The following is a 26,736-nucleotide window of genomic DNA, read 5'->3' as shown; positions in this document are numbered from 1 at the left end:
AGGGCAAACAAACTGAGGAAGCGTGTAGCATAAATTAAAAGACCCATTGTCCGCAGAAATTCGGGAACCAGCAAAAAATCCGTGATATATATTTATATATATGTATTTAAAATCCGCGATAGAGTGAAGCCGGCGAAAGTCGAAGCGCGATATAGCGAGGGATTACTGTACTTATTTATAACTTAATAGAAGAGGAAAGTAGCTTCTTAGCTTGTCTCAGTAAGTAATTCTGCCTACAGTGAATAAACATGGAATCGGTATTTATGTATAAACAAATTCTCAAGTGCATTATCCACATAGGATAATGATTCAGTATTTCACTGACCCTGTAATACATTCAAAAAGTACTCAGAAGACTCCACTTTATCCACAATTTATTGTGTTATAGATTTAATTTTCAATGAATAAGTGTCACAGTGATCTCCTATACATCATATGCCAACAATTTTACCTTGTTACTTGAACATTTACAGAACATTTGACATCTGCATTTAAAATTTCAACAGCACTATGAAATTTTATTTCATCTTTGTTTCTCCTTTGTTTTAACTGTACATCCGACATTTCTTTTTTACATTAAAGAAATATGAAATACAGTTTGTCACAGACCCTCTTCAACTAACAACTAGCAATAGTATGTAAATCAATTACATTTTTACATCACTTGAATTGGAATCTCGTATCTATGAAAGCCATTTCAGACACCACAAGCATACAGTATATGGGCTGAGTTTTTACCTCTATTGTATGTAAAAATACTTTTAAAACATGGACATTATGTACCCTATTAATGCATGTAATTACATTCTATCATCAGTGTTGCTAAATATTTCTGAAAGTTGCAGAATGTGCACATATTCTGAATTATTTGATTTTTCTCCAGATTACATATTTATCATTTAGCAAGATTACTAAAGTACTAATGCAGTTTGTTTGAACATTTAAATAGTTGTGATAATTATTCTTTTTGTAATAATGGGAAAATTTTAATTTCATGACCTGGTGTTTGCAATACAGAGATGCAGGCAACAGAAGCATATCCCACCGACATTGGGTGTAAGAAAGGGAGTTTCCCTGGTACTAAAGAAAATTTGATCTGCTAGGTAGGCTGCCATAGATTCCAGAGATAAAAGGTTTCATGCCACAAGGCTAACGGCTCTAGGGAAGAAACAAAGGAATTGTAATGTCCATGGCCTGTTTCGTTTTCATTTGCATTCCTTTCTGACACATCCAAAGCATCTTGCTCGCTTGCTCCTTCTCAACTACTGTTCAGGCCTCCTCTTAGACTATCCTGAGACTGTTTTTGGCCCAGAAATGTATATAGCACTTTGTACAAAAGATTGTAGGTTTGATTAGTACAGAAATCATAGACCTAAATAGAATGTTGTGCCTTAGCTGTGCTTTAATTTTGTCAACAAAGTCTCTGGTTCCTTTTGGCTGCTTGAATGATGCCACATCCTTCAAGTTAAAGCAAGAAACCTTACCAAGTGTCTTAACTGAGTGCCCTTTGATGTAAAATAGAAGTTGTCAACTATCTTGCCAGTCATCCTTCCTACTTTACCTTCCAGGTTCTTTAGTATTAACCTGTCACTCTACAGCAATGTTAGCTTTAACAGTAAAATCATTCATGAAGACCACTGGGGGCTATCCATATGTAATACTTATAGAATATTAATATAACTGGAGTTGTTTCAGCTTAGATTTTTACAGTAAATGATTAAGCTTCTTTTAGAAATTTTAGGTTTCAAAAATGTTAATTGTTTAAATAAACACCTTAAAGAATGTAAAAACAATCCTTTAAAATGGCATACTACATGTACATTAAATTATTTTATGCTAAATGTTTGGAGTATTATACTCTGTCTTGAGTACTGTTTTATGAACTAGAACTGCTAAACAAACTTGCACTGCAGTCATTTACTGGATTTTCAATTGCAACAGCAAAGTTGCTTTTTTAATATACAGAACATTTGACATCTGTATTTAAAATTTAAACAGCACTATGAAATTTCATTTCATCTTTGTTTCTACTTTTTATTGTCTTGCTGCTCTCAGTAATAAATTTGGAGCCTTAAAAGATACTTGGCAGTCTTTTCAGAAAAATCACTTTTAGTCATACCAAAAAAAGAATCTCTTTCAGGCAGAAATAAGGAGGCCATTTTGTATTTTCAGAAATCCAAGAAAAAATATGCATACACTAGAAAAGTTGTCAATTTTTTGCCACAATCAAAATAGAAATCTTTCACAAAGAGTCATTGTTAATTTGTGTTATTCAGTGTCCTTTGCCTCAAATAATCCTTAGATACCCCTGGTTACACAAGCACAAACCTGTTTTTAACTGGGAGACTGAATATTTTGTGCAATGGGGCTTGTACTGTGTTCAGAATTGCTTGAGAACCATACCAAGACCAGTCATTTGTAATACAATATCAATCCTGCCTTGTGAATATTCTGAATATGTTGATCTATTTAATATGCAACAAGCCCTAGTGTTACCTTCACACTGGGACTATGATTGCTCCATTGATTTAGTGCCAGAGGCTCCATTACCTAAAGGGAAAGTTTACACTTTGTCACAACCAGAAAAAAAGCTATGGAACAATATATCACTGAAAGCTGCAGAATGGTTTTATAACCCCGTTCAATAGACCAATAGGAGCTGGCTTTTTTGTTGTCTTTAGCTCTGTATTGATTTCAGACAGCTAAACAGAATTACCCACAAAAGAAATTCCTTTTTACCACTTATATCTTCTATTCTGAATCAAGGTACTACGGTGTTTATTTAAAACTAGCCAACCCGCTACGCCGCATAATCAGGACGCTTTTTAAATGATTTTTAAGCACAGAGGAAAAAATAAACATTTGAAAAATCCGTAATTTAATAAACCACCAAGAAAAGTAACATTGCAACAATGCACGCTATGAACCAACATACAATTGTCCGTGACTGAAAACCGGAGGAGCGCCGTCGCGCCTTCTCCTTCCAAAGCGAAGGACGGGGTTGAACGGCGCTCATTCAGTACGCACTGCCCGCTTATGTGCCCGCCCCCAACTCCCTACCTGAGTCGCTTTCGTCTGTGTACAGTCCACACGCACGTGTGAGTCACGTTGACTGTTAATTTTCCAAACACCGCCTCAGTCGGTTTCCACGTTGATTTTTCATTGTTCTTTGCGGTTCTGGCTGCTTTTTTTTTATGTATAATCCACCAAGTCACCCGACCATGGGGGGCTTTACAAAGGGCAGGGACGTAATCAGTGCGAGTGTATGACCCGCACGTACTGGGAATTTCTTGTTCGTGGGGAACAATTGGAAGCCACGGTCTCCATCACGAATGGGGTTCAACGGCTTACCCACGCCCCCCCCGCGCCGGGTAGACACACGTTGATCCATTCAGTGTAGCGCGCGTGCAGTACCAGACATACAAGTGCATCACAGACCTGTTAATGCTCGATCTCACGTGGCTGAAAGCCTTTTGACGCCGACCGCTGTTGGGTCATGTAACTATTTAGCAGGCGGGAGTCTCGTTCGTTTTCGGAAATAACCAATCAAATCGCTCCACCAACTAAGAACTGCCATGCACCACCACCCACAGAATCGAGAAAGAGCTATCAATCTGTCAATCCTGTCCGTGTCCGGGCCAGGTGAGGTTTCCTGTGTTGAGTCAAATGAAGCGAAAGGCTCCACACCTGGTGGTGCCCTTCCATCAATTCCTTTAAGTTTCAGCTTTGTAACCATACTCCCCCCTGAACCCAAAGACTTTGGTTACCCGGTTGGCTGCCCGGCGGATCATGGGAATGACACCGGATCGCTGTTGCGGGCCTGCATTGGTGAAGCAGGTGAGACGGTAATGAAACAGAGGCACAGGGCTTATTGGTTTTTAAAGACTGCTTCCTTCATTGGGTTTTAACCAATGCACGGAACGAACCAACACACAATCGTCCGTGCGCCGCTCAGCGTGGAACGGAAGGAGAGGAGAAGGACATCCACTCCGCTCCCTCCTTCATGCTAGTCTGCCGATTTCTCGTTCAGTATACACTGCCTGCTCATGTGCCCACCTCCAACTCGTCACTCGAGTCGTTGTCGTCTTTGTACAGTCCAGATGCACCTGTGACTCAAGTAGACTTTTCATTGCTCTGTGCGGTTTTGGCTGCCTTTCTATATATAATCCACCAAGACACCCGACCACGGTGGGAGGGGGGTGTGTACAAAGTGCAGGAGTATCTAAGAAGACGCATGTTTGTCGCGGATGCGAATTGCTGTATGTAGCGTGTAAAACAGTTTACTATAATGCACGCGGTCGTGCGTCGTAACCGAAAACTCGTTTTTTAAAGACTGCTCACTTCATTGTGTTTTAACCTCAGTTGTAAAGGAACGTTTTAAGGATCCCATGGGATACCCCTCGCAAATAGTTTTACATGCCGCATATGGCAATTCACCTCCGCGAGAAACATGCCTCTATTAACAGTCAACGGGGGTTGGAGCTGCATGTGACCTCTACGACAGACGAATATAAATGACGCCCGTTTTTCTGTGTCGTCGCGTCCGAGTTGGTGACCGTGGCTCTGTGAGTTGTCGTCGTATCCAATGGTCTTGGAGTTGGTGGGTGTGGCTCCTTCCTGCGTGCGCCATAGGTGTCTCACTTGTCGGCGGCTTAGTGAATCCACGCCCCTTGCGGCGTGGTTTCCATGGTTGTCTTGCCTTAGTGAATTATATATATAGATTCGACTTAAGAAGTGTATATAACCTTATTTGAATGTGGGTGGGACGAATAGGAAACTGCCTTTAATATTATGTCTGGACATTGTAAAATCAGAGTAATGCCATATGGATTATTTAATGCTCCACCCATTTTCCAGTCATTTGTTAATGACATTTTTAGAGATTTTTTGGGATAGTGTGTATTAGTAAATACAGGTGATATTTTGATTTTCTCTAAGGACTTAATCACTTATGTGAAACATGATAAAGAAGTTCTTCACCGTCTCTGTGAGAATAAACTTGTTCAATTAGAAAAATGTGAGTTTCACCAGGAAAAGATTTTGTTTTTGGGATATGAAATTCCACAGACTTGTTTAGCAATGGATAATACCAAGATCTCCACTATCATGGATTGGAAACCACCTGAGAGTGTTAAACAAGTTCAGAGATTTCTCAGTTTTGTAAATTATGATAGACTGTTTATTAAAGAGTTATTTCTGTTAAAACTCCTATATCCTTATTAACCATATTATATGCTTATATGCTTATGAGGAAAACTCATAAAACATTTCAGTGAACGAAGGAGGCAAATGAAGCCTATGATCATATAAAGCATTTGTTTACCATTGCTCCCATCTTATGTCACCCAAATACTGAATTTTATCATAGAAGTAGATGTATCCACTATCGGAACTGAAGCTATACTGTCTCAAAGATGTCCCAAAACAGGAGTTACTCATTCATGTGTCTTTTAATTTCTACTGAGAGGAACTATGTCATAGGAAACCTTGAGCTGTTGGCAATTTAGTTGGCTTTGGAGGAGTGACATCATTATTTAGAGGAAGCAAAATTTCCTTTTGTTATCCATACTGATTATAAAAATTTAATGTATTTAAAATCTGCAAAGAGAATAAATGCTTGCCAGGCTCAATTTGCTTTATTTTTCAGCTGATGCCATTTTACTTTAACATATCGCCCTGGCAGGAAATATGAAAAGACAGATGCCCTTTCCTACATTCACAAACCCAATGTTTTTTGTGAGACATCTATTATTGCCACAGAAAAAAAATATTGGCTTACTTAATGTACCAGATATGGAAGAAATTTTGAATCAGGTTGCGTAGTGTTCAAGGTCAGACAAATACCACTATAAAAATACCAGCAGGAAAACTTTTCATGCCTACTAATTTGACAGAGTGGGCACAAGATCTGTGCCATCAGTTGCTTATGTTTGGACACCAAGAGGTGGCCCAGAAGAGGAACTTGTTAAAAACAACACTTTAGTGGACAGGCTGGAAACAGATGTCAAGAACTATGCTGCAGCTTACGATACCTGTCAATCAAAAAAAAAAAAAAACTGGACCCCTGCTGAGATTGCTCCTGCCTCTTCCTGTGCCATTCCATCCTTGAGAAAACATTTCCATAGACTTCGTCACAGATCTGCCTCCCTCCAAACCATATACCACTATTATCGTTATAGTTAATAGATTCGGTAAAAGCACTCACTTCGTTCCACTCAAAGGGCTATGATCAGCAAAATTACTGCCAGACGTTTTTTTACAAACAGTAGTGTGCCTTCATGGATCCCCATCTTCCATTGTGTTGGACAGGGGTCCACAGTTCATATCCAAGTTTTGGAAAGTGTTTGGGTTTGAGTGAGAAGTTTGGGTGCAAGGTATACTTGACATCTGGGTATCATATGAAAGCCAATACTCAAACTGAAAGGATAAACCAAGACCTGGAAGATATTTACACTGTACTGTAAATTCTGAACAAGATGATTGGGCTGATATATTGCCCACAGAAGAATTTTCCAGAAGTGTTCTACTTCATTCGTCCATAAAAATGTCGTCATTTGAATGCTAGTATGGATTTCGTCCTCATTAGTCTGAATCAGCAACCTCTCCATGTAATGTTCCATGTGTTAAGGATTATTTTAGTAACTTTTATATCAAATGGGAGATTATTTGTAGGAATTTAAGCAAAGCAGGATTATCTATGGAGTGCATTGCAGACAAGAAGTGCAAAAATGTTAAAATTTTGACAAAGAGTGTGCTTAGCAACCCGAAATATTTGGCTTAGAGTACTGTCTCAAAAACTAGCTTCTAGGTTTATTGACCCATAAGTAATTAAATGCTGGTTTCCTATACTTTATTTTTTCCATCACATTTTAAGATCCACTTCACTTTTCATTTTTCTAGGTTAAGACCAGTTTGTAGCCACCCATATTACACTCTTTATTCACACACTCACTCAACACGCTAACTCTTTGCTTTCTTTGTTACTGATTTTCATGTTTTGCTTGGTTTTTGACTTGCCTGAATTTTGACAGTGATTCTTGCCTTTCATCTGGGTTTTGGTCACTTCATTTATATTTTATTTGTTTTATTTTGCCTTTTGCACACATCTTCCGGTTCGACTTGAAATTAGTTATCTGTTTCCTGCCGAGCTAGGAAAAAAACAACTGGAAAACTGGAAAAAAATACAAAAAAAAACCTTTGTACAACAACAAGCTAAATGCACTTAAACCAACCTTAGTGATTTATTGTACTTTAATTCTCCTTGAATATATTCACAAAACCAAGTAACTAAAACTCCATATAGTAAAAGTTTGTAAAATCTGGTTACACATGCTAAACACTTTTGAAAAAACTAACAAAAAAGTAACCAGTCACCATATAATATCACACAAAAGTAATTTTAAGATTACATTGTGTAAAATAAGAATGAAGGGGAAATAAAATTTTAATAGCCATTTGCCATTGACCTATTCATATTATTTTACATTTCTCTCTATTATAAAAAAAAATCTTGGAAGGTTGGAAGGAGACAAAACGTGATTTTCTCACAGAGACACTTTCACGTCCCGCGAGACGAGTCTTTGTGCAAAGAGATTTAATCACGCCCAGGGCCAGAAATAAAACAAAGAGTAGATGACAAAGTACAACGTTGTAAAGAATTAAAAAATGTTGGCACGGTACACATGGAGAGCAGGTTAGAGATAATGGAAGTACGAAAATTCGAAAGTCTCAAAAAAAGGATAGTAAAAATAGCATTAGTGCAAACAAACAGAAATTATTACTCTGTGAAATAACAGAACAGCATAAAGAGGTTGAATATATTGTTCAAATTTAAACTTTAAGTTGGAGACTTATATATCATCTAATTCGTGTTGCCATCAGGGAAAAAAAAATAGTGTTTCTTCCCAATGAAGAGGTGTATCTGCTAGAATTAAAAGATTCAAAAAACATTGCCGCACTACACATACAGAGCAGGTTAGAGATAATGGACGTATGAAAATTTGAAAGGCTCAAAAAAAGGATAGTAAAAATCGCATTAGCGCAAACAAATGGAAAATATTACTCGGTGAAATAACAGAACAGCGAAAAGAGATTGAATATTTTGTTTGGATTTAAACTTTAAGTTACAGACTTGTAGATCGCGTTATTTGTGTTGCCATCAATGCAAATAAAAGTAGTGTTTCTTCCGAATGAAGTGGCCTATCCACAAGAATTGAAAGATTTGTTGTTTGGTGAAAGTGAAATCCCACGAGAGAAATAATTTTTTATTTGTGTGAATGCTATTGTCAGACATATCTCTTATAGAGAGAAAGAAATGATATTCACTCACGGGCAGTTATACGTTGCATTGGCACAATGTAATTCCAAGCATGGAATCAAAATTCAGTACGATATTGATAATCTGTGGTTTGCATTACTGCCAAAGTCATGCATTCAAATTCCTGCTCATTGTCTGTGTGGAGTTTGCACATTCCTCTTCTATCTTCATTTTCCTCTTAGTACTCCAAGGTTTATCACATACTCACAGATATATGTGTTGGATTACTAAAAACCCTATATTGGCTTTAAGACGAGTGTATGTTGGTTGTCATTTTTTACTACTTTCCAAATGTAGTAGTGTAATATTGCCATGTGTAGAGAGTGCAGTAAAATTCTTACTTGCATGTTGAATCTAAATGCAACACTTTGCCAGCCTCTGATGCCAAAATAAACTAATTTTACACTTTTTAAAGTACAATTGTATGAATTTTATCATGAACAAAATGTGAGATGCATGTCGACAAGCTCTCTAACTACATCTTTTAAATTTTTGTTTATATGATGTGATATCTTGTGTGTTATTGATCAAAAATTCACTCTTAAAATTTTAGCATTGCTTTACTAGTCTGAATTGTCTCTATGACACTGGCAGACATCAGAGTGCCTTTACATTTGCAAACAAATTTAAAACTGAAGATTTTATGTTAAAGGAACATGACGTATTTGTTCACCAACAAGACAAGGGAAAGTAAAATTCTACCATACTTTATGATGATGCTAATAAAAACAGTTATAGTGAACATCTGGAATATTTCTTTTTAAACAGTCAGAGATTAAAGATTTTATAGGGGAACAACAAAAATTATCTGTGCTCTGATGATATTTTGCTGTACTTTGATGATCCATATTGATCACTGCCACATGTGTTGAATCTATTAGAGGAATTCTATAAAGATTCTCTGGGTTCAGGAATAATTTCAGTAAGAGCGTGTTATTTCCAGTAAATAGTTTTGCACATCAGATTAAGATGGAGCAGTTTTCTTTAATTGTCTCAGAGCAGTACTCATATCTAATAGTTATATTTGCAATAACTTTGTGAAGAGTGACAAGTACCTGTCCCTCTTGGGGATCCTCTACACTCAGATCATATTGGAAAAAGCAATCTTCACTTATCTGACAGATAGCTTTAGATTTACAAATAATCCAAATCTTCTAATAGCATTATTCACAGTAACACCAGATGGGACAACACTCTGTGATATTTTTTGCTTCACTGCTCACTTGTCTTCTTATAGTGCACAGATGGAAGACTCCTAATCTTTCCTCTATATTTCTGTAGGAAAAACAGACCTTTTTTTGCTTGAAATTAGAAACAAAGAACAGCCAAAGCTTTTCCACAATTTGATAAAAAATATTAATGAACTTCTGAAATAGACAAGCTGGACACCTTGTTGATGTCTTAGTGTATGAGGAACTACCTCCAATTGGATTCTGTGTTAGCATAGCTCTCCTAACTATGTAAGGTATGGGTGTTGAGATTCATTTAAAACAAAATATATGTTTATGGAAAATAACACTGTCTGCATGCTCACAGAACTGTTATTGCACCTTGCAAATGAAAATCTTCTGATGGGCTTTTGTGATGTATTACAAGAGAAACATACTTAAATAATATCCATCTGTCCATTATCCAACCCGCTATATCCTAACTACAGGGTCACGGGGGTCTGCTGGAGCCAATCCCAGCCAGCACAGGGTGCAAGGCAGGAAACAAACCTTAGGCAGGGCGCCAGCCCAGCACAGGGCACACACACACACAGTAGGGACAATTTAGGATCGCCAATGCACCTAACCTGCATGTCTTTGGACTGTGGGAGGAAACCGGAGTATCCAGAGGAAACCCATGCAGACATGGGGAGAACATGCAAACTCCATGCAGGGAGGACCCAGGAAGCGAACCCGGGTCTCCTAACTGCGAGGCAGCAGTGCTACCCACTGCACCACCGTGCCACCCTACTTAAATAATATCATTTAGGAATTCACTAAAGTCCATGTCATTCTTTTAAGATATTTATGGTACACATTTACTTAAAGAAACACACATTTTGGTGTGTTTCTTACAGTCCATTCCATTGATGATCACTTACTTGGTCAGAAAAAAAGATAAAGGAACAAAATTTCCTTTTCCAATGCCACCATGTGCCATTTCCCCTTTCCTTCCAGCTGAGAACAAATTGGATTGATGTTATGTTTTCAGAAACAAGATGTCTGATACATGGTAAAAAAGCAAATGAATGTTGTTTAATTATTCAAGTGTAATAGAAAGAAAGAAAGAAAGAAAGAAAGAAAGAAAGAAAGAAAGAGAGAAAGAAAGAAAGAAAAAAGTAGTTTTGGTTTTAAAAATCTGATGTTTGTTGTAAAATGTTCTGATGAAGTCTGCAGCAGTGTAGTAGCATTTCTGTTTGGTTTGTTTTTTATCTTTTTTAGTAGGTTCAATGTGCTTGGCTAATCTTGATAGAGATTCATTGGATAATTATTTAATATTGTACATTTTAATACATATTTGTAAAAACTGAGCAAGAATGTAAAATAACACTAATCATCATAGAGACATGAGAAAAGTAATATAAATTCACCTGTCACTTCTTCATTGGAGTATGATGTGGAGACACTATAAATTACTGCTAATTACTGTTATTTTCAGGAGCACAGATATAATAAAATGAATAACATTTTATCACCAGTGTTCTAAGTTAGTTTTGTGTATATGTTTTAAGACTGGAAACAACCCTAGGATAAACTCCACTACTTTGAATAGCACTCATCCACACTCTCTGACAACAGGCACATTTACAGACACCAGGGTACCTCACATGCATGTCTTTGTGAGGTTAGAGGTAACTGGAATAACAAAAGAAGACTCATGAGGTCACCAAAACAACGTGCAAAATCCACATGAACGATGACTGGGCTTGGTTTCAAACTCAGAACTTACTGTATAGCTGTGGTGTCATCTTTTCTAGCCTTTTTAGTAACCCTTAAAATGTCAAAAACTGTAACCTCAGCTACTATCTGACATTTCCTGTTTTTGTTTTCATCTTCTAGGAAATCCTATGAGTTTGAGGATGTCCTTCAGTCTTCAGCCGAGGGCTGCCGTGTAGATTGGTATGCCCAATCCAAGCTTACTCTCACACGCACTTTATCAGAAGAGAATGTCTACGAAGACATTTTAGGTAATTACTTTACATCTCTTGTTATTTTTTAGAGGGTTTAATTTTCTCTGAACTTCAGGGAACATCTTTCTTACTTATTAGAATCTCCATGAAGTAAATGTGCACATGCTTTTACTTTGTTATATCCTGACAGGCATGGGGCCTCATGCATAACTGGTGCGTACACACAGAAATGTTACGTAAGAACGTTTCCACGTTCAAATCGCGATGTTTAAAACCTACACTTGGCGTGAAGCCACACACTTTTCCACGGTACCTCATACCCTGTCATACGCAAGTTCTCCGCTCGGTTTTGCAGACTGACGGCACCCAGCATCAAAGCAGTGCTACTGTTCCTGTGTGGTTACCCTTTATTTCTTAGAATAAAGACAATATCATTTTTAAGATGAAATACAGCAAAATATGTTGATTATATTATACAGATAAAACTGTAACTTAATTTAAATAATCCGTATTGTTAATAATTAAACATGTGAGGGCATGTTGCTGCAGCGCTAGCAAGTTCACATATTGTTCCTGCCTTGCGCACTGTATATTTGCTGAGGCTGGTGCGACACTGGAAGAATAGATGGATAGAATAATTAAACACGTACTATGAAGATATTTCAGTGTTCCATAAACGTTTTGAAGAATCATCGTTGTAAGCTTACAGATGGCTTAATGTCTATTACAGAGCTGATTGTGTGGCGATTGGGTATTTGGGGAAAGAAAAGTAAGGACAGGAATTGGAGGTTAGTACGTTTGAAAGAGACAGTACTGCTACAATAAATTATTTCATCGAAGGTCGCGTATGGCGCAGCAGCATCTTGTGTGAGACATGAACAATCACTGTGCCATCGTGTTTCCATGTTTAATAACATGATTTAACTCCTATCATCATGAAAATGATATCACATATACATCTCAGTATTTTAATTATTCAGAGAGCTGTAATATCATGAATGTAATGGATTCTGTGTCCTGTCGGAGGAAGAGAAAGCCCGGAAGCATGTAGTGATTCACACACTTAGAGCACATAGAAGAACAAATACAAAACAAAGTATTTAACATGCTACTTTAGTTGCAATGGGATTTGAGAAACTAGTAAATTAAACAATTTTAAGATGAAGTTTATGATGTTCTACTTTAATGCCAAAATAAACTACGTGATTAAAGTGGAAATTTCGAGATTAAAGTTGACATTTCTTGCTTTTTTCACACTGTGTGCCTATTTTTTTTTTTTTTGTTTGTACCCTAATAAGCTCAGATGGTGGGCTACAACTTGCCTTTTCACGGCGACTTTGATATGTGTCTTTTTCATTTTGGCACCTTGTGACTTTGTGAACTTGAGCTTTCGAGTTTCTCCGACATGCTATGTCTCTCGATCAACTTCCTTTTGTTGTTTATTCCACTGATTAAATCAACAAATAGTATATTTTTCCTTTGCCTCCACTTGGTATTCGCTGAAATTCTTATATTTTCCCCCCTGCTTTTCCCATTGTCTTTTTACAGAACGCTGAGCTTAAGGGCTATTTATATTGATTTGCATATTCAAAGAGGCGTAATTCTGGGAGGAGTTTGGGCGGGACAGCACGCGCGTGCACGAGCATTACTTTTCACGCTGACTGGGATTTATTGAGCGGAAGAACGCGGAAGCTGGAGTACGCACAGATTCCTGCATCTGGATTTTTCTTTGTGTAAGCACATTTCGGTTTTTGTGCTTACGTCATGTTATAGTGCGAATTCTACGCACGGCGTTATGCATGAGGCCCATGGTGATTACCTTTCAAGAACATATGGCAAATGTTTCCTAAAATCATTCCTGGTGTACCACTGTGCCTGCTGGTTTTGATTCCAACCAATGTAATAACTATTCATTTTTAACTGTCTGATTTCTTCATCCATTTCATAAAGGTATGATTCATTTTTGAAAGCCGTGCTTATAAACATTGAATTTTACATGGGTTTTTATTTACCACACTTAGTGTGAATTTGTGAAAATGTAAGGGTACACTGCTATTTACTGGCACATGGCCACAAAAGGAAATAAAAAAGCTGAACTCCACTGCCTGAGAGGAAAAGAAGTGTACTGCATTGTGTGTGTTTCAATTGGCGTCTCCTTCAGGGTTGCTTCCTGCCTAATGTCTCTGGCTTTTTGTAACTGAGAGTCAGACTTGCCCTTAATAACCACCACAGGTCAGTTCTCTCTTTCCAAAAATAAACTTTTGTATTGAAATGCCTATGTTTACTGAGTAGTTTAAATTGGAGATAAAATCTCTGTAACTTTACTTTAATGAGTCTCAGTTGCTTTAATTCTGCAGATGAAATGGAACCATTTATTGAAGAAATAGAGAAAGATATTGTACAAATTAATTTGGAGTGGAAAAGACAAAGAAGGGAAGGGCTCACTTTAAAAGAAACAGTATGTAGAGCTTGAATAAAGTTTTTTAATTAAAAGAATTTTATCACTCTGTACAGTGTAATGTTGTCAGAAAAACGTCCAGCCTCTACAACCTTGAAATGGATTAGGCAGGTTTGATAGTAGATGTTGGGGTACAAAATAATAATTAATAAATTAGTCAGTGGCAGTCCTGTATATGTGTGTTGTATGCTATATGCATAAAAATGAATTTTGACAAAAATACAGTCTTAAGCAGAAGGTGTTTGTGCTGCATCAGCATGAATGCTTGTGCTAATATTATGTCAGTGTGCTCTGGCATGTTCATGTCATCTGTACCATCAGATTCTAGCTGGTGGTGAAAGGACATTATGTTAAAACCTGTGTACCCACTGAACAGTTCTATGCTGAGGACTGGATCAGTAAATGTATTTCATTTTCCCCTGATATTTGTTATAAACAACACCCAGATTCAGTCGGCGAATGTTTGATGTTTAAAATATCTAGAGTGAACGTGACATTCTGTCTAACATTATCTTCTCATCACCCATCTTTTCATGTATTTCTTTGACCTCTGATCACACCATCCATGTACCTTTTGTCTCTGACCTCACACATATGGTTCTTTAAATTTTTATTAATGTAGCAGTTATTGAGTTTTTGCCTCTTCTTGATTAATATGCTAATTACTTGCACTTTATACACTGACAGAATGCCTGCTTTGTTATTTTCTTCTGAACTTGTCAACTAATAAATCTAATCCTCATTTCTTTTTATGACTCATGAATTTGAACTTTTGTTTCCACGATGGCTGCTGTTTTCTCTGTTTCTGCCTAATTAAAATTTGTCAATAGCATGTTTTACCTGCAGCCTAAGCAGCTCCCAACTGCGTTAGTTTATTTTGCGACCTTGCAAATAGATTTTGAACCACAGCAAGACTATCTATGCAATTTGAGCACAAAGACAAGCAAATATAGCTTGCCAATTTATATTCACCCAGTTTTTCCAGAAATTATATGAAATTCAGGTGTTAAAGACCTCAAGGAGCTACTTTTATCTCCACTTCTAGATAAACTGTTTTATTTATTTATGGTTCTGAAGAAATATTTTGTATCTTTTCTATAAACATTTTATCAGTTGTCCAACTATGCCTCTTTATATCCTAGCTGAAAAGCTAAAAACACCTAGTCTCCACTGTCTTTAACTATACATTCATCTATTTTCTAAACTGCAATTCTAGTTCTTAGTTGTGGAGGGCTGCTATTCATACAGGCCCCTTTGGGTACAACATGGAAACAAATGTTGAACTGGGCACTGGCCCATCACATTCTTGCATACTTTGTATTGGTCTAATTTAACATGGATGTGTTTGAGAGGTAGGAGGAAAAAATGCATGACAACACTGTGACAATAGGCAAAATCCACGCAGGAAGTGACTAGGCCTGTATTCCATCCAAGCACTCTTCAACCAAGAAATAGCAGTGCTAACCACTGTGCCACAGTCTTAATCATTTTTTTTTTAATTCTGTTTGTATCAGTCTCTGTCTTCTTTCGTTCCGTACATTCAAATGTCCACTGTAGACCTATAACTCATAACCCGCTGTGTTGGAATTAGTCTAGTAGCTTTTCTTTGAACTTGTAGAACCAACCCTATAATACAGAGACCAACACTACACACAGTATTTCAGATGTGGTCAACTTAAGTAGAACCAAACTTGTTTTGTATTCCAACAGCATAATCATGAGGTTTAGAAAAAATGCCTAAACTAAACTACTGATTAACACTAGTTTGCAGTACTGTGGAATAAAGATGCTTTATTAAATAAAAAAAGGAATTTACTGTATACTCAGTATATCAAAAGGGTACTGACTAAAAGACCAGCTAAATATCCTGCATAATATTTATAGGAAATATGTTTACTGTGCCTTTGTCACCTAAATTGGTTTTTCATTTTCATTCATTAATTTTCTAAACCTGCTTTATCCTGACCAGGGTCATCAGGAAGCTGGAGCCTAGAGTGCAAGGCTGGAACAATCACTAGACAGGGTGCCAGTATATCACTGGAATCCTTTAGATTTAGTTTTAACAATATCACTTTTTTACCTACCACAGATAATTGGTCTGTATAGCTCACTCAACAACAACATTTATTTATACAGCACATTTTCATACAAAGAAATATGTCACAGGGTTTTATATAATGTCAAATAAAAAGATTCATGAAAAGAAAACAAATTAGAAATAGGTAAGAATAAGAATGAATAAATCACATTGGTATGCTTTCTTTACTAATAAGTATTGACCTTTATCTGATTCAAAGTCAACTGTAATCACAGGTACTTATGTGTATTGCTTTGAATATGAGTTTGATTATTTTTAAATATATTGTAACCTTATAACACCATTCTTGAGAATGTATTTCCATCTTGGCAAGCTAATGTCAAACGCAACAGGCATGGCAATGAAGTTGTTGGTGACACAAAACATGCAACTCCATTGTGAAGATTTTCAGTTGTGACAGGGAGACACCAAATTAAAGACAGCTTATTATGAACAAAAATCCCTGACTAGCTCTTAGGCTAACTTAAGGAAAGTTGCTAAAATTAGTAGTCCCTTGATAAGGCCTTACTTCTCTGTGCTGACTCTGCACAGGCATTGACTGCCTGCCTGCCTAAATTAACTAAACCTTGAACTTGTAAAAATTAAAAGCCACCATAGTGCCGTAAAAAACAAAATAAACAGAACCCTACAATCAGCAGTAGCAAAATTAGTCATCAAAAACACAGAGCTTGTACCCATTGTCAGGGAAATCAGGAGAGTTGACAATTTGAATGCTTCTGAACAGCTTTTTATAGAAGGGGAAAATTATTGTCAGGATCGTTGGGGTTAGATCACAAATAAGATGACCACACACATTCACACTAGTTGACCATAGCCTGTGATATCACAGCACAAGGGCATTCCTTAGAAAAAATTATGATCACCCACCAAAGAATGTAAGAAATGACCTTTGTCCAGAGAAAGCAAATGAGGTCACACAGATTGAAATTATTTAAAGGAACCACTTGAGCACAATATTATTTGTCATGATAGCTAGACTTTTTAATTACTACCATATCTACTTGTGGAAAACTGTCTTTTTTGGAAGATATACTTTCTAAGAACAGACTCCGTTTGTGTAATTGCAACTAATATTTTATACGTTCAGTGTATAAAATATTTCATTTTTATATTAAAATTAATTTGAAACATATGTAGTCATATCTGATTTCTGTCCAAGTCCCAAGTGCTTTTACTGGTCATCAGCTAATCCATCTAATTCAGTGCCATCTGAAAATGGAACCAACTTATTTGTTACATTTTTATCTAAATCCTTTAGATAGATTAAAGAAGACAGGAATAGTATAGGGATTGCTGTAGTATAATAAATTGTAAAATCCAGCATTAAAAATCAGTCTGGAAAATAGGAAATATGAATTCAAGCCACAGAGTAACAATCTTTTTTGCTCAGAGAATAAAAAAACAAACAGAATTTATAGACATTACAATGCCAAGGACTTTTTAAATCATCTGGTTGTTGTTCTAGAATATCTCCAAAAGTTTAATCTTAAAAGGGTTTAGACAAAGCAAAAACTCAGACATGCACAGAATACTTTTCTTTTAATGCTTTTAAAGATTAACTATATTTTATAAGCTTTTCCTTCAAGGTTATAGGGGAAAATTGAAAGTCTTAACTTGAAAATGAAAATAGCCTTAAATGATAGAATACAGAAGTGGCATTTAATGGCTGACACTGGCAAAACCTTGTATTGGGTTTTTCTATTCTTAGCATAATAGCCTTGCTGTCATTTGAACAGTTGGTAAATATATTTGTTGAATGCTGTTTTGGGGTTGGTAAATCACTTTTGTCTTCAGAAATGTCATGAGACTGCCATTTAGTTCTCCTTATTGTAGTCAGTCTAAATGCATTACATTTTGGGTTTAAATAAACAGTGATGATACAGATAAGTACGTGTCTGCGCCTATTACTGCATTCACATGTCAGCAAGTGTCAAGGTTGTGGGAGAGAATGACATATTTTGTTAATTATGAAAACTACCTGGTGCTGAACTCTAAACTTCTGATTGCCCAAGCACTCCCCATTCAAAATACCAGTATTTTATAAATGATACCACAGTTCTTGAAATGTGTGACTAATGTCTGTATTATGCTTTTGACTTTTAACTTTTTACTTTCATGCAGTACTTTTCTGTTTTTGTTTGCATAGATCCACCATGTAAAGAGAATCCTTATGAAGATATTGACACAGAAGGTCGCTGTCTCGGAAATAAGTGTGCTTTGCCATCGTCTCCTCCTTCTTCTGCACCAGAGACCCCAACCAAGGTAATATAATATAATGGTCCATATAACAGTAATGGTGATTCATATCAAAATTAAAGAGTCACAATGGACGAGTGCATTTAACATGAGGATATGCTTTAGCAAAATTGAATATGTAGTGAAACTACATGTTTTACTTCATAAAAAAAGAAATAACATTTCACTGTATGCAAAAGCCAAGAACAAAGGCATAAAGGCATCTAGTTTCTGTCTAGAAGCATTATCATGCATTAGTTCCCCATGCATCTGCCTGTCATTTAGTATTTAAATAGTAGTAAATAAATAAAAGAAAAAAAACACTGGACTTATTTCCTGTCACTTGTTGAGCCGTCAGCCATATGTCATGATTGTTGTGGTACATATTATGATGGCCCCTTTGTTAATTATGATGACAATCTTGGTGATTGTAATCCTGGATTAACAGAAAACAAACTTGTATTCTAATGGCAAAAGTGTGCATATCCTAATTTAGGATGAGGTGTTTATTAATAATGGCAGGGTGTAGGCGGAAACAGCTTTCCGTGTAGTGCACTTACCTATGGAGAAAACTCAATAATATGCACAATGGTGCACATTGGGGTGTCTTGGTGTAGAAAATATGCACCACAGTCCTTTTCAGATATCCTGCATGTTATTCTAAGTGAGATTGTTTTATGTTTTAACTTGTAAGATTCCTTTCCTTCACTCATGTTTTTCTTTAGAACTTACTGTGTGTCCTTCACAGCCTCTTTGTCACTGGATTTGAATGCTCTCTTTTTCTCATTGAGGAGACATTTTAGCTTCTCAGCAATACAGGGCCTGTTGTTTGGAAAGCACCACACTGATAAACTAAGCAAAAGAAAGACAATTTTTTGGGGGATTTTCTTTAGGATATCATTTATAAAACATGGAATGCAGAGAGGAATGTTGTGTTGATTAAAATAATTTAAAAAAATGTGAAAGTTGATATGACACCAAAAAAATAAAACAAAGCTTCATCAGATGCGTGTTAACTCTTTTTTTAATATGAATTTTGCTTTCTGTTTGTAAATTCATGCTCACTCAGTTAGTAAAACTCTCTACTGTAAATCCTTCCATACAAAGGGTGTGATGATCTTGGAGTTTAAAAGGATTGTGTTAATAGGGAAACATAAGTCAAAAACTAGCTGTGTTTTTTCTGGAGTTCCGCAAGGGTCTGTATTTGACCCCTTCTTTGTTTTGATTTATTTGCTACTTTTGGGCAACATATTATGTCAGCATAGCATGTCTTTCCACTGTTATGCTGATAATACTCAGATTTATCTCCAGACCATTACCAATGCCCATGTTCTACAAACGGAATACACTTGCTGTCTTAGTGATATTCAGAATTTAATGAATAACAATTGCTACTTGAAGTTAAATAGCAATAACTCTGTGATTATACTTGTGGGAATTCTTTGTCAGAAAAAAAAAATCCAACATAAAACATATCAGTATTGATTGTTACTTAATTCCTGTTTCTTCATTGGTAACAAATCTTGGAGTTAAATTTGAGTTTCTCTTTCATTTCAAGGTCACATTGTGTCCTTGTTCAGAACTTCATGCTATCACTTACAGAATATAGTGATAATTAGACTTATTATACAGATGCATGATGCCAAGAAGTTAGTTTATGCTTTTGTCACATCTCATCTTAACTACTGTAATTTTTTTGTGTGTACAGTATATCCAAAAGAGTACTAAAGTTGTTTTACTCAAAACTTTTAAATTCACTCACATAACCCCAATTTTATCATCCCTACAATGGCTGGTACTGCCTCATTTATCTTCAAGACATATGTATCACATATACTGTACAGCCATCAGTTCTTTGCATTCTGGGTCCCTTAACCTCCTGGCTGTTCCACAAAAAAGATGGTGTGCAATGGGCAGTTGAGCCTTTTGTTCTATTGGACCTTACCTGTGGAACAAGCTTCCAGAGTCTGTGCAAAGCTCTGCAACAGTGACTAAAGAAAACTGTAAAGACTTTGTTTCAATGTGCTTTTAATAATCCATGCTAAGTAATATTTACTTCTGTTTTATTCTGTTAAAATGTAAAATTGTATTTTTATGTAGTATTTTAAATAGTATTTTTTGTTTATTATTGTCCAAATAATATTGTCACTCAGTAGTGGGCTGGTGCCCTGCCCGGGGATTTGTTCCTGCCTTGTGCCCTGTGTTGGCTGGGATTGGCTCCAGCAGACCCCCATGACCCTGTGTTAGGATATAGGGGGTTGGATGATGACTGACTGACTTTCTAATAATGTTACTATTATAAAACTTCATCAATGTAAACCTTGAGACTGTTTAGGTAAAGTTATACACCTTACACATCAGTTATGCTGATAAAATATAATTATGTGTTCTCTTACACTATACAGCTTTCTAAACCTGGATTTTTCCGTCAAAACTCTGAGCGCCGCAGCTTCAAGTTGCTGGAATTGCGGAAGGCAAATAAGGAAACTGGTGGCAGTTCCCCGTTGAAAGCCAGTCCACCCTCTACCCCTAGCAGTCCTGATGACACTCCTTGCCTGTCAGGGGACCCCAACAATCGACGCCGGAAAAAGATACCAAAGGTGGCTTGTCAAAGATACATGTTGATTGTTTTAAGAGCATATTAATGTATTAAATATCCTACTGTTATATAACTATTTTTTCTAATATTAACTACAGTACATTTACCAGTTATAACTGACAAATCCATTGGGGATATTTGCACTACCATTTCTCTACATACCTCAAGATGAATGACACATTAAGAATATCAGAGCTATTAAGATTGTTATTTAACAATGATATGAAGCATGTGCTGTATTTAGAGAGAATATATTGTTTTGTAGCTCTTTTTTTGTTCAGAGAGTCACTTTTGAATGATTTAGCAGAAATGTATTAACTTGGAACTAATTTAGTGTATATGCAATTCTTTCCCAGACCTTACCTGAACATGTACTGTATATCATTCAAAAAGGACTAGATGTAATAAAAAAAAACAAGTAAACATTATGGACATAAAACATTATGAAATTGTTGTTTTTCTATGTATTTAATCTGTGAAAATTTAAAAAAGAGGCAATTTAGTATTTTCTTTTCACTCTTTTTATTTAATAGAAAGCACACACATTAGGCCCTGTTTTAAATTCCATAAAAGTTAACATTGTATGGTTTTATTGGATAATTCTTTCCATTACAATATTAATAAGATTCATTTGAATTATGTAATATGTGTGTAATATTGCAGAATAAACAACAGTAATGGAGTTAATGTTTTTAGTTGTTTCCCACTGCCAAGACATAAATCTTTCCATTGTGGAGGTGGGATTGACCACAAAGGTGAAGCAGTTGATGACACTTCAAGAAGTACAAGTCAGCTCTGTTAAAGGATTGAATTTAAGGTGCAATTTTACAATCAGCTGAAGCAGGAAATATGGTCAGATAAGATAAGGAGATTTTTGATCAAATAAAGGAAACTGAAGTCAAAAAATCCAAAAATTCACAACATAACTCAAGAGCTGATAAATATGTGACAGAATGCACAAATAATCACACTCAGTGTAATAGTGGCATGGCTTTCTAGTAATTAATAGTGTGCTGAAACTTATTAAATAGCATGCCCAAAGGCAAAAATAGCAGCATGTGAAAGTGAAGGCTACAGGCAGAGTTAAAAAGTAATTATATTATTTAGAATATTAGTAGTAAACGGTAACAGTGATAAAACCAGGACTGTCTAATCCTTTTGTGTTTTTCATGTTGAAAATGTTACATTTTATCTACTAAAGAAAGAATGTTTTCCTATCTAGAAAGCCTTAAGGGATTTAAAAGTATGATGTTGGCTGTTTGCAAAAAACCTGACTCTGAATACTGGTATTGTAAAATCTTTAGACAATGATGTAATTCAAACTGTTCACTTTATGACAGTAAAATACTTGTTTTCTCTTAAGTAAATACAATTAATGATTTCATTTCAGCTGGTGCTCAAGATTAATGGGATATATGAGGCACGCAGTGGAAAGAAACGCATGAAAAGAGTTTCTCAGTCCACAGACTCCAGCTCAGGGAGAGGTAAGGATTACAGTTATTAATGCAGCCTTGACTAAATGGCAGGAAGCGTTTTTATTGTGTACTGTACTGGTGAGAAATAAAAGCACAAAGTAGAATATACTGCCTGATTTATTGTGTTTCCTCCTCCTCCTAATTATTATTTCAATAATGTATTAGCTACTTTTGGCAAATATTATAAAGCTATCAGATTCATAAAAGGCTAAATTGTATCACTTAATAAAATGGTTATTATTGTTTTTCTAAGATTAAACTGAGAGAAACTCAAAAGCTGCATGCCTATAAACTACAAACTTAAAAATAAAGTCCTAGATATATGAATTAATGAGACATAGAAATTTGGAAAAGTTACTCAATAAGTCGTGTGGTAAATGTAATAAATGGAAATTGATTCCATAAATCAATTAACCTTCTAATATGTGTTTAACCAAATTTTAACAGAACATTACTGCATAAAACTGTCTTTAGATATCTTGGGTGCATATAATGATGTTCCTTGGCAAGTTACTGTACTTGTTCTAGTCTGTACTAGTCTCCCAAGTGATGTGTAATACAGTTTTATTGTACATAATTATATATGGCTAAAATCCTATGAATCCAAGAAGTTCACAGTGAAGTGAAGTAAAGTGAAGAATCATAAGGTTTTTCATTTTGCATTTTTCAGTTACAGATGAAAACAGTGAATCTGAGAGTGACACAGAAGAAAGGCTAAGAGGTAAGGGGTTAGCAAGCTTTAAAACATATTAGAAAAAACAGGTAAAATTATACTGTTGAAACATGGCTTAGCTTTTTAAATTAAACCTTAATATAGTGTTAGAAATATTAGCATAACCTATGGTCCAATGTTGTATGGGTGTAAGACTTTTCCTTCTTGGAGAAAGTAATGTCATTTTTGGGAGGCTGTTTATTTTATCACTGAGTTGTCTTGGTTATCCTTGTACTTCCATGTTCCTTCTACAGCTCATAGCCAACGTCTGGTACACGTGCAGTCCTTGTTGAAGCATAGTAGCCGCTACCGCACCCTAGAGAGGGACCTTAATGAGCTACAAGAACGAAAACTTTTTGAGTATTTTTTGGTGGTTGCACTGCAAAAGAAGCAAGCTGGGTTACCATATGTTCCAGAGGTCACACAGCAATTTCCACTAAAGGTAAGTTAGTTCAGTGTCATTTACATGTTGTTTAAAGGGATTCAAAAAGAAAACAAAAAAAAATTCGTAATGTTGTATACCAACATGAAGAAGACTGAAAAATACCGTAGCTCATTTGCAAAAGTCAATTTTTATTATTTTGGTAGTAAACAAATGAAGCTCCTTGATCTAGTAATAGATGTTTGAATGATTTAAGGTTTCCAATTTTGAGAAAAAAAAATCTATATCCATCTATTCATATTGGTAATAGAGTATAGGGAACTAGCCTTGTGCATGAAGGTGTATTTTAGAATAACTGGATAACAGAATAACTTTAATAACTAAGTGAAATTAAATTTTGGTCTCGTTTATGATTTGGAGAGTGAATGAAATACATAAATGATAACAATGCTTATCATGGGTTTAATGGATAACATCCTGGTGGCAGGAAGATGCGCACAAGTTTCCAAGGGATGGCTCCAGAGAATGTTTAAGGGTGATAGAAAAGGCTTAACTGCTTCTGCAGATGACAAAGGCTGAACTTTGTTGCAAACAAACCTTTCAAACCTTTCCTTTATTTCATAGGGAATAAGTTAATAATTTAATCTTGTCAATTATGAGTCAAGACTGCTCCTAACCTAGCGCTCATTCTGTTTTTATACAACTTCTTTACAGTACTACTGTAACAGTATCTCTATTCTTCAAGATCAACAGTTATTTCCAAGTTAAACAATGCACTGCATCTAGCATCAGTCACTAAGCTGACATATCAAAAAATGTAAAATATACTTTTTAAAAATATTTTGGTGATTTTTACATGCATATATTCTGTGAGACATTTTGGATGGAATGAAATTGTGAAGCAGTTGTGGTCTTGAAGGTCATGAATTGCCCATTTCATTCCATTGGATGTCTTTGAAAGAGCGGATACAGAGCATGTAAAGAAACTGAGAAACAATTACTTTTGATTTGACTGTGCCTAATTGTAAGCCTATACATTATCCAGCACCTAATAAACCTGCACTCACGGTCAACATTTTAAACTAAAACATGATTCATGAGTAACATCTACTCTGCATAGCAGAATCCAGGTCATTATATGTGTTTCTTTGAAACTAGTGAATATTTTGTTAATGACTGAAAAATGTGAAAACAAAAGCCTTACAATTTACCAAGTACAGTATGTCCACTTTGATGCAGCAAAGCTTTTGATTTAATAAAATGTGACTTCTGTGTTTCTGAGGCATGTTTGTAACAACAAAGGGAATCTATGAATATTATGTTTTTTCACAGATTCTTGGTACTATTTTTCGTGGGTTAAGGATACTTTTCCTACTTGCTTGTCTGCTCACAGTGGCCTTTACAGTGGTCCTCATGGATGTAGTTTTTATGTTTTCCAAAGGTGCACCACCAATTGTCTGTATCCTTGCCTTAGCTTTAGGCTGCATATTTTCTTCCTTTTGGTTCTCCAGTTCAGTTTCATCAATGGTTGTATTTTGTCATTTTTTTGTAACAAATCTTATTTGACTACTTACCTCCTGCCAAACATTGTCACTTTATGCCAGCATTGGCAGCACATACATAATCAGATCATAATTTACTTGCTCCTATCATATTTTTATATGCAATGCTGTCCACATACTGAAAGCAGATGCTCACCCAAATCATAGGATTTGATTTTTCCTAAACAGTACCTAATATAGACAACATGGAAGTCGGTCCTTTCAGCTACATTCAATCTCAGATATGTGTCAGCATCGGGCAAAGAAAAAAAGACTGTTTATTGTTGCATTTTAATACATTGTTGGGTCTGCCATTTCTGTGAGCTTCCTGCCTTCCAGCACATTGTTCTTAATCTTGCACCACTTACTCTGTGTCATCCTTTGTTTTTCCACATGTAAACTAGTGCAGGCTGTGTGTTATTTGCTCAGATTTTGTGAAAAACATTTTAATGGCATTTCTGGTTATTATGCATATGGTTTTACATTTGATAAGATGTATTTAGATCTGTGCAAATGAGCAGCTTTAAATAAATAAATAAGGAGTGCGACAATAAGGAGAGGGGTACAGGTGTGCGTAGTGTGGTCAAGCGGCTATAGTAGTTGATGGGATGATCGGCTGATCATGAATTCATGTATAGTTGTGTGCAGTTCAGTTAATTGCCTCATTAGTGCTCCTGAGTCGGTAATCAGCACACCTTTATCCCTAGTAGTATAGAGGAGGTCTGAGCAGGAAACAGGGAACATCAAAAAGAAAGGAAAAAGAGAAAGACAGGCAGGTAGAACTGGAAGAATGAAAAAGAAGGAAAAGAGGCAGGATCTTTGAAAATCTGGTGCTGTACAATAAAGACATTCTGTCATTTTTTCCCCCAACAGAAGCGTGGGGCAGGGTCGCTTCTGCTGAGTGAAAAGGGAGTAGAAGCAACCCACCACTCCAAGTGGGCTCCTGGTTAAGCTCATGTGCTGGCAGTGGATGAGAGATAGACCAGTGCTCGTGGTGTCCCTGCAGTAGTGGATAAATAGCAGCCAAGAGAAACTATTAGGGATTGGGGCACCCCAGTGGTGACTGAATGAGGTAGCTGAAGTTCAGGCCCTGAAGAGAGGTGATTGCATCCATCACTGGACATCTCCTTTTATACTCTGTTATTATATCTTACATAACGAGATTTACATCAAGTGGCTGTGTGATATGTGTTTGTCAAGCATGCACATAAGAGTTCCATTGTACTTTTGTATACATGACAATAAATCTGAACTGAACTGTTCACAATACATTGCATTTCTTATCATAGCCACCTGCACGTCAATGCTAAAATCACTGTGACAATCAACACTCAGTGTTACACACTTTCTATGGTGTGTTGTGTGAAACAATAGCAGGGAAATTAAAAGGCAGATTATGTGATATAGCTAAACCATGATGAAACAGTGCCACAAAGCAACTATTTTATAGCACGTACTGAGTTGCTTCAGCTGAAGAATATGATATTACAAGAGCAACTTATAACAACATTTTTGAATGACTAAAAGTAAAGAGTAAATTTCACTGTTTCTTCTCAGTAAGCATTTACACATGTCCATAATTTATTGAGGTAGTCCTGAGTTGTGATTCGTAATAATTTTAAATCAACTTTGAATTATTATTAATAATCATTAGTGGATCACTGAACACTGCATCTGGTGCCATTAGCAGTGCTTGGAGACAAATTTTCAAAATGAAAAGATATGCTAGAGGAAACAACATACCTGGGCCTGAAATGTTGCTGTGGAGAAAGGCAAGCAGTGAGCTGAAGCACACAACAAG

The 26,736-nt window shown here is 36.1% G+C and overlaps 1 protein-coding gene across 3 annotated transcripts in view; it reads left to right on the top strand.

Annotated features, from left to right (window-relative positions):
• The window catches only part of si:dkey-82f1.1 (DENN domain-containing protein 2A), a 145,753-nt gene that overhangs the window by 76,070 nt on the left and 42,947 nt on the right, over window positions 1–26,736 (top strand). For 2 of the 3 annotated variants that reach the window (XM_039769503.1, XM_039769502.1), the window contains exons 4-9: window positions 11,365–11,492; window positions 18,138–18,253; window positions 20,632–20,826; window positions 22,216–22,309; window positions 22,971–23,021; window positions 23,267–23,454. In XM_039769503.1, coding sequence (XP_039625437.1) covers window positions 11,365–11,492; window positions 18,138–18,253; window positions 20,632–20,826; window positions 22,216–22,309; window positions 22,971–23,021; window positions 23,267–23,454 — 772 coding nt within the window. The remainder of the gene's footprint in view (window positions 1–11,364; window positions 11,493–18,137; window positions 18,254–20,631; window positions 20,827–22,215; window positions 22,310–22,970; window positions 23,022–23,266; window positions 23,455–26,736) is intronic. The other variant, XM_039769504.1, reaches the window with a different exon arrangement.

Source organism: Polypterus senegalus, chromosome 11 (assembly GCF_016835505.1).
Source record: "Polypterus senegalus isolate Bchr_013 chromosome 11, ASM1683550v1, whole genome shotgun sequence".
In the NCBI taxonomy this organism is placed as follows: Eukaryota; Metazoa; Chordata; class Cladistia; order Polypteriformes; family Polypteridae; genus Polypterus; species Polypterus senegalus.
The sequence above is the reverse complement of the archived record's forward strand: the minus strand, read 5'-3'. Positions and strand labels throughout refer to the sequence as shown.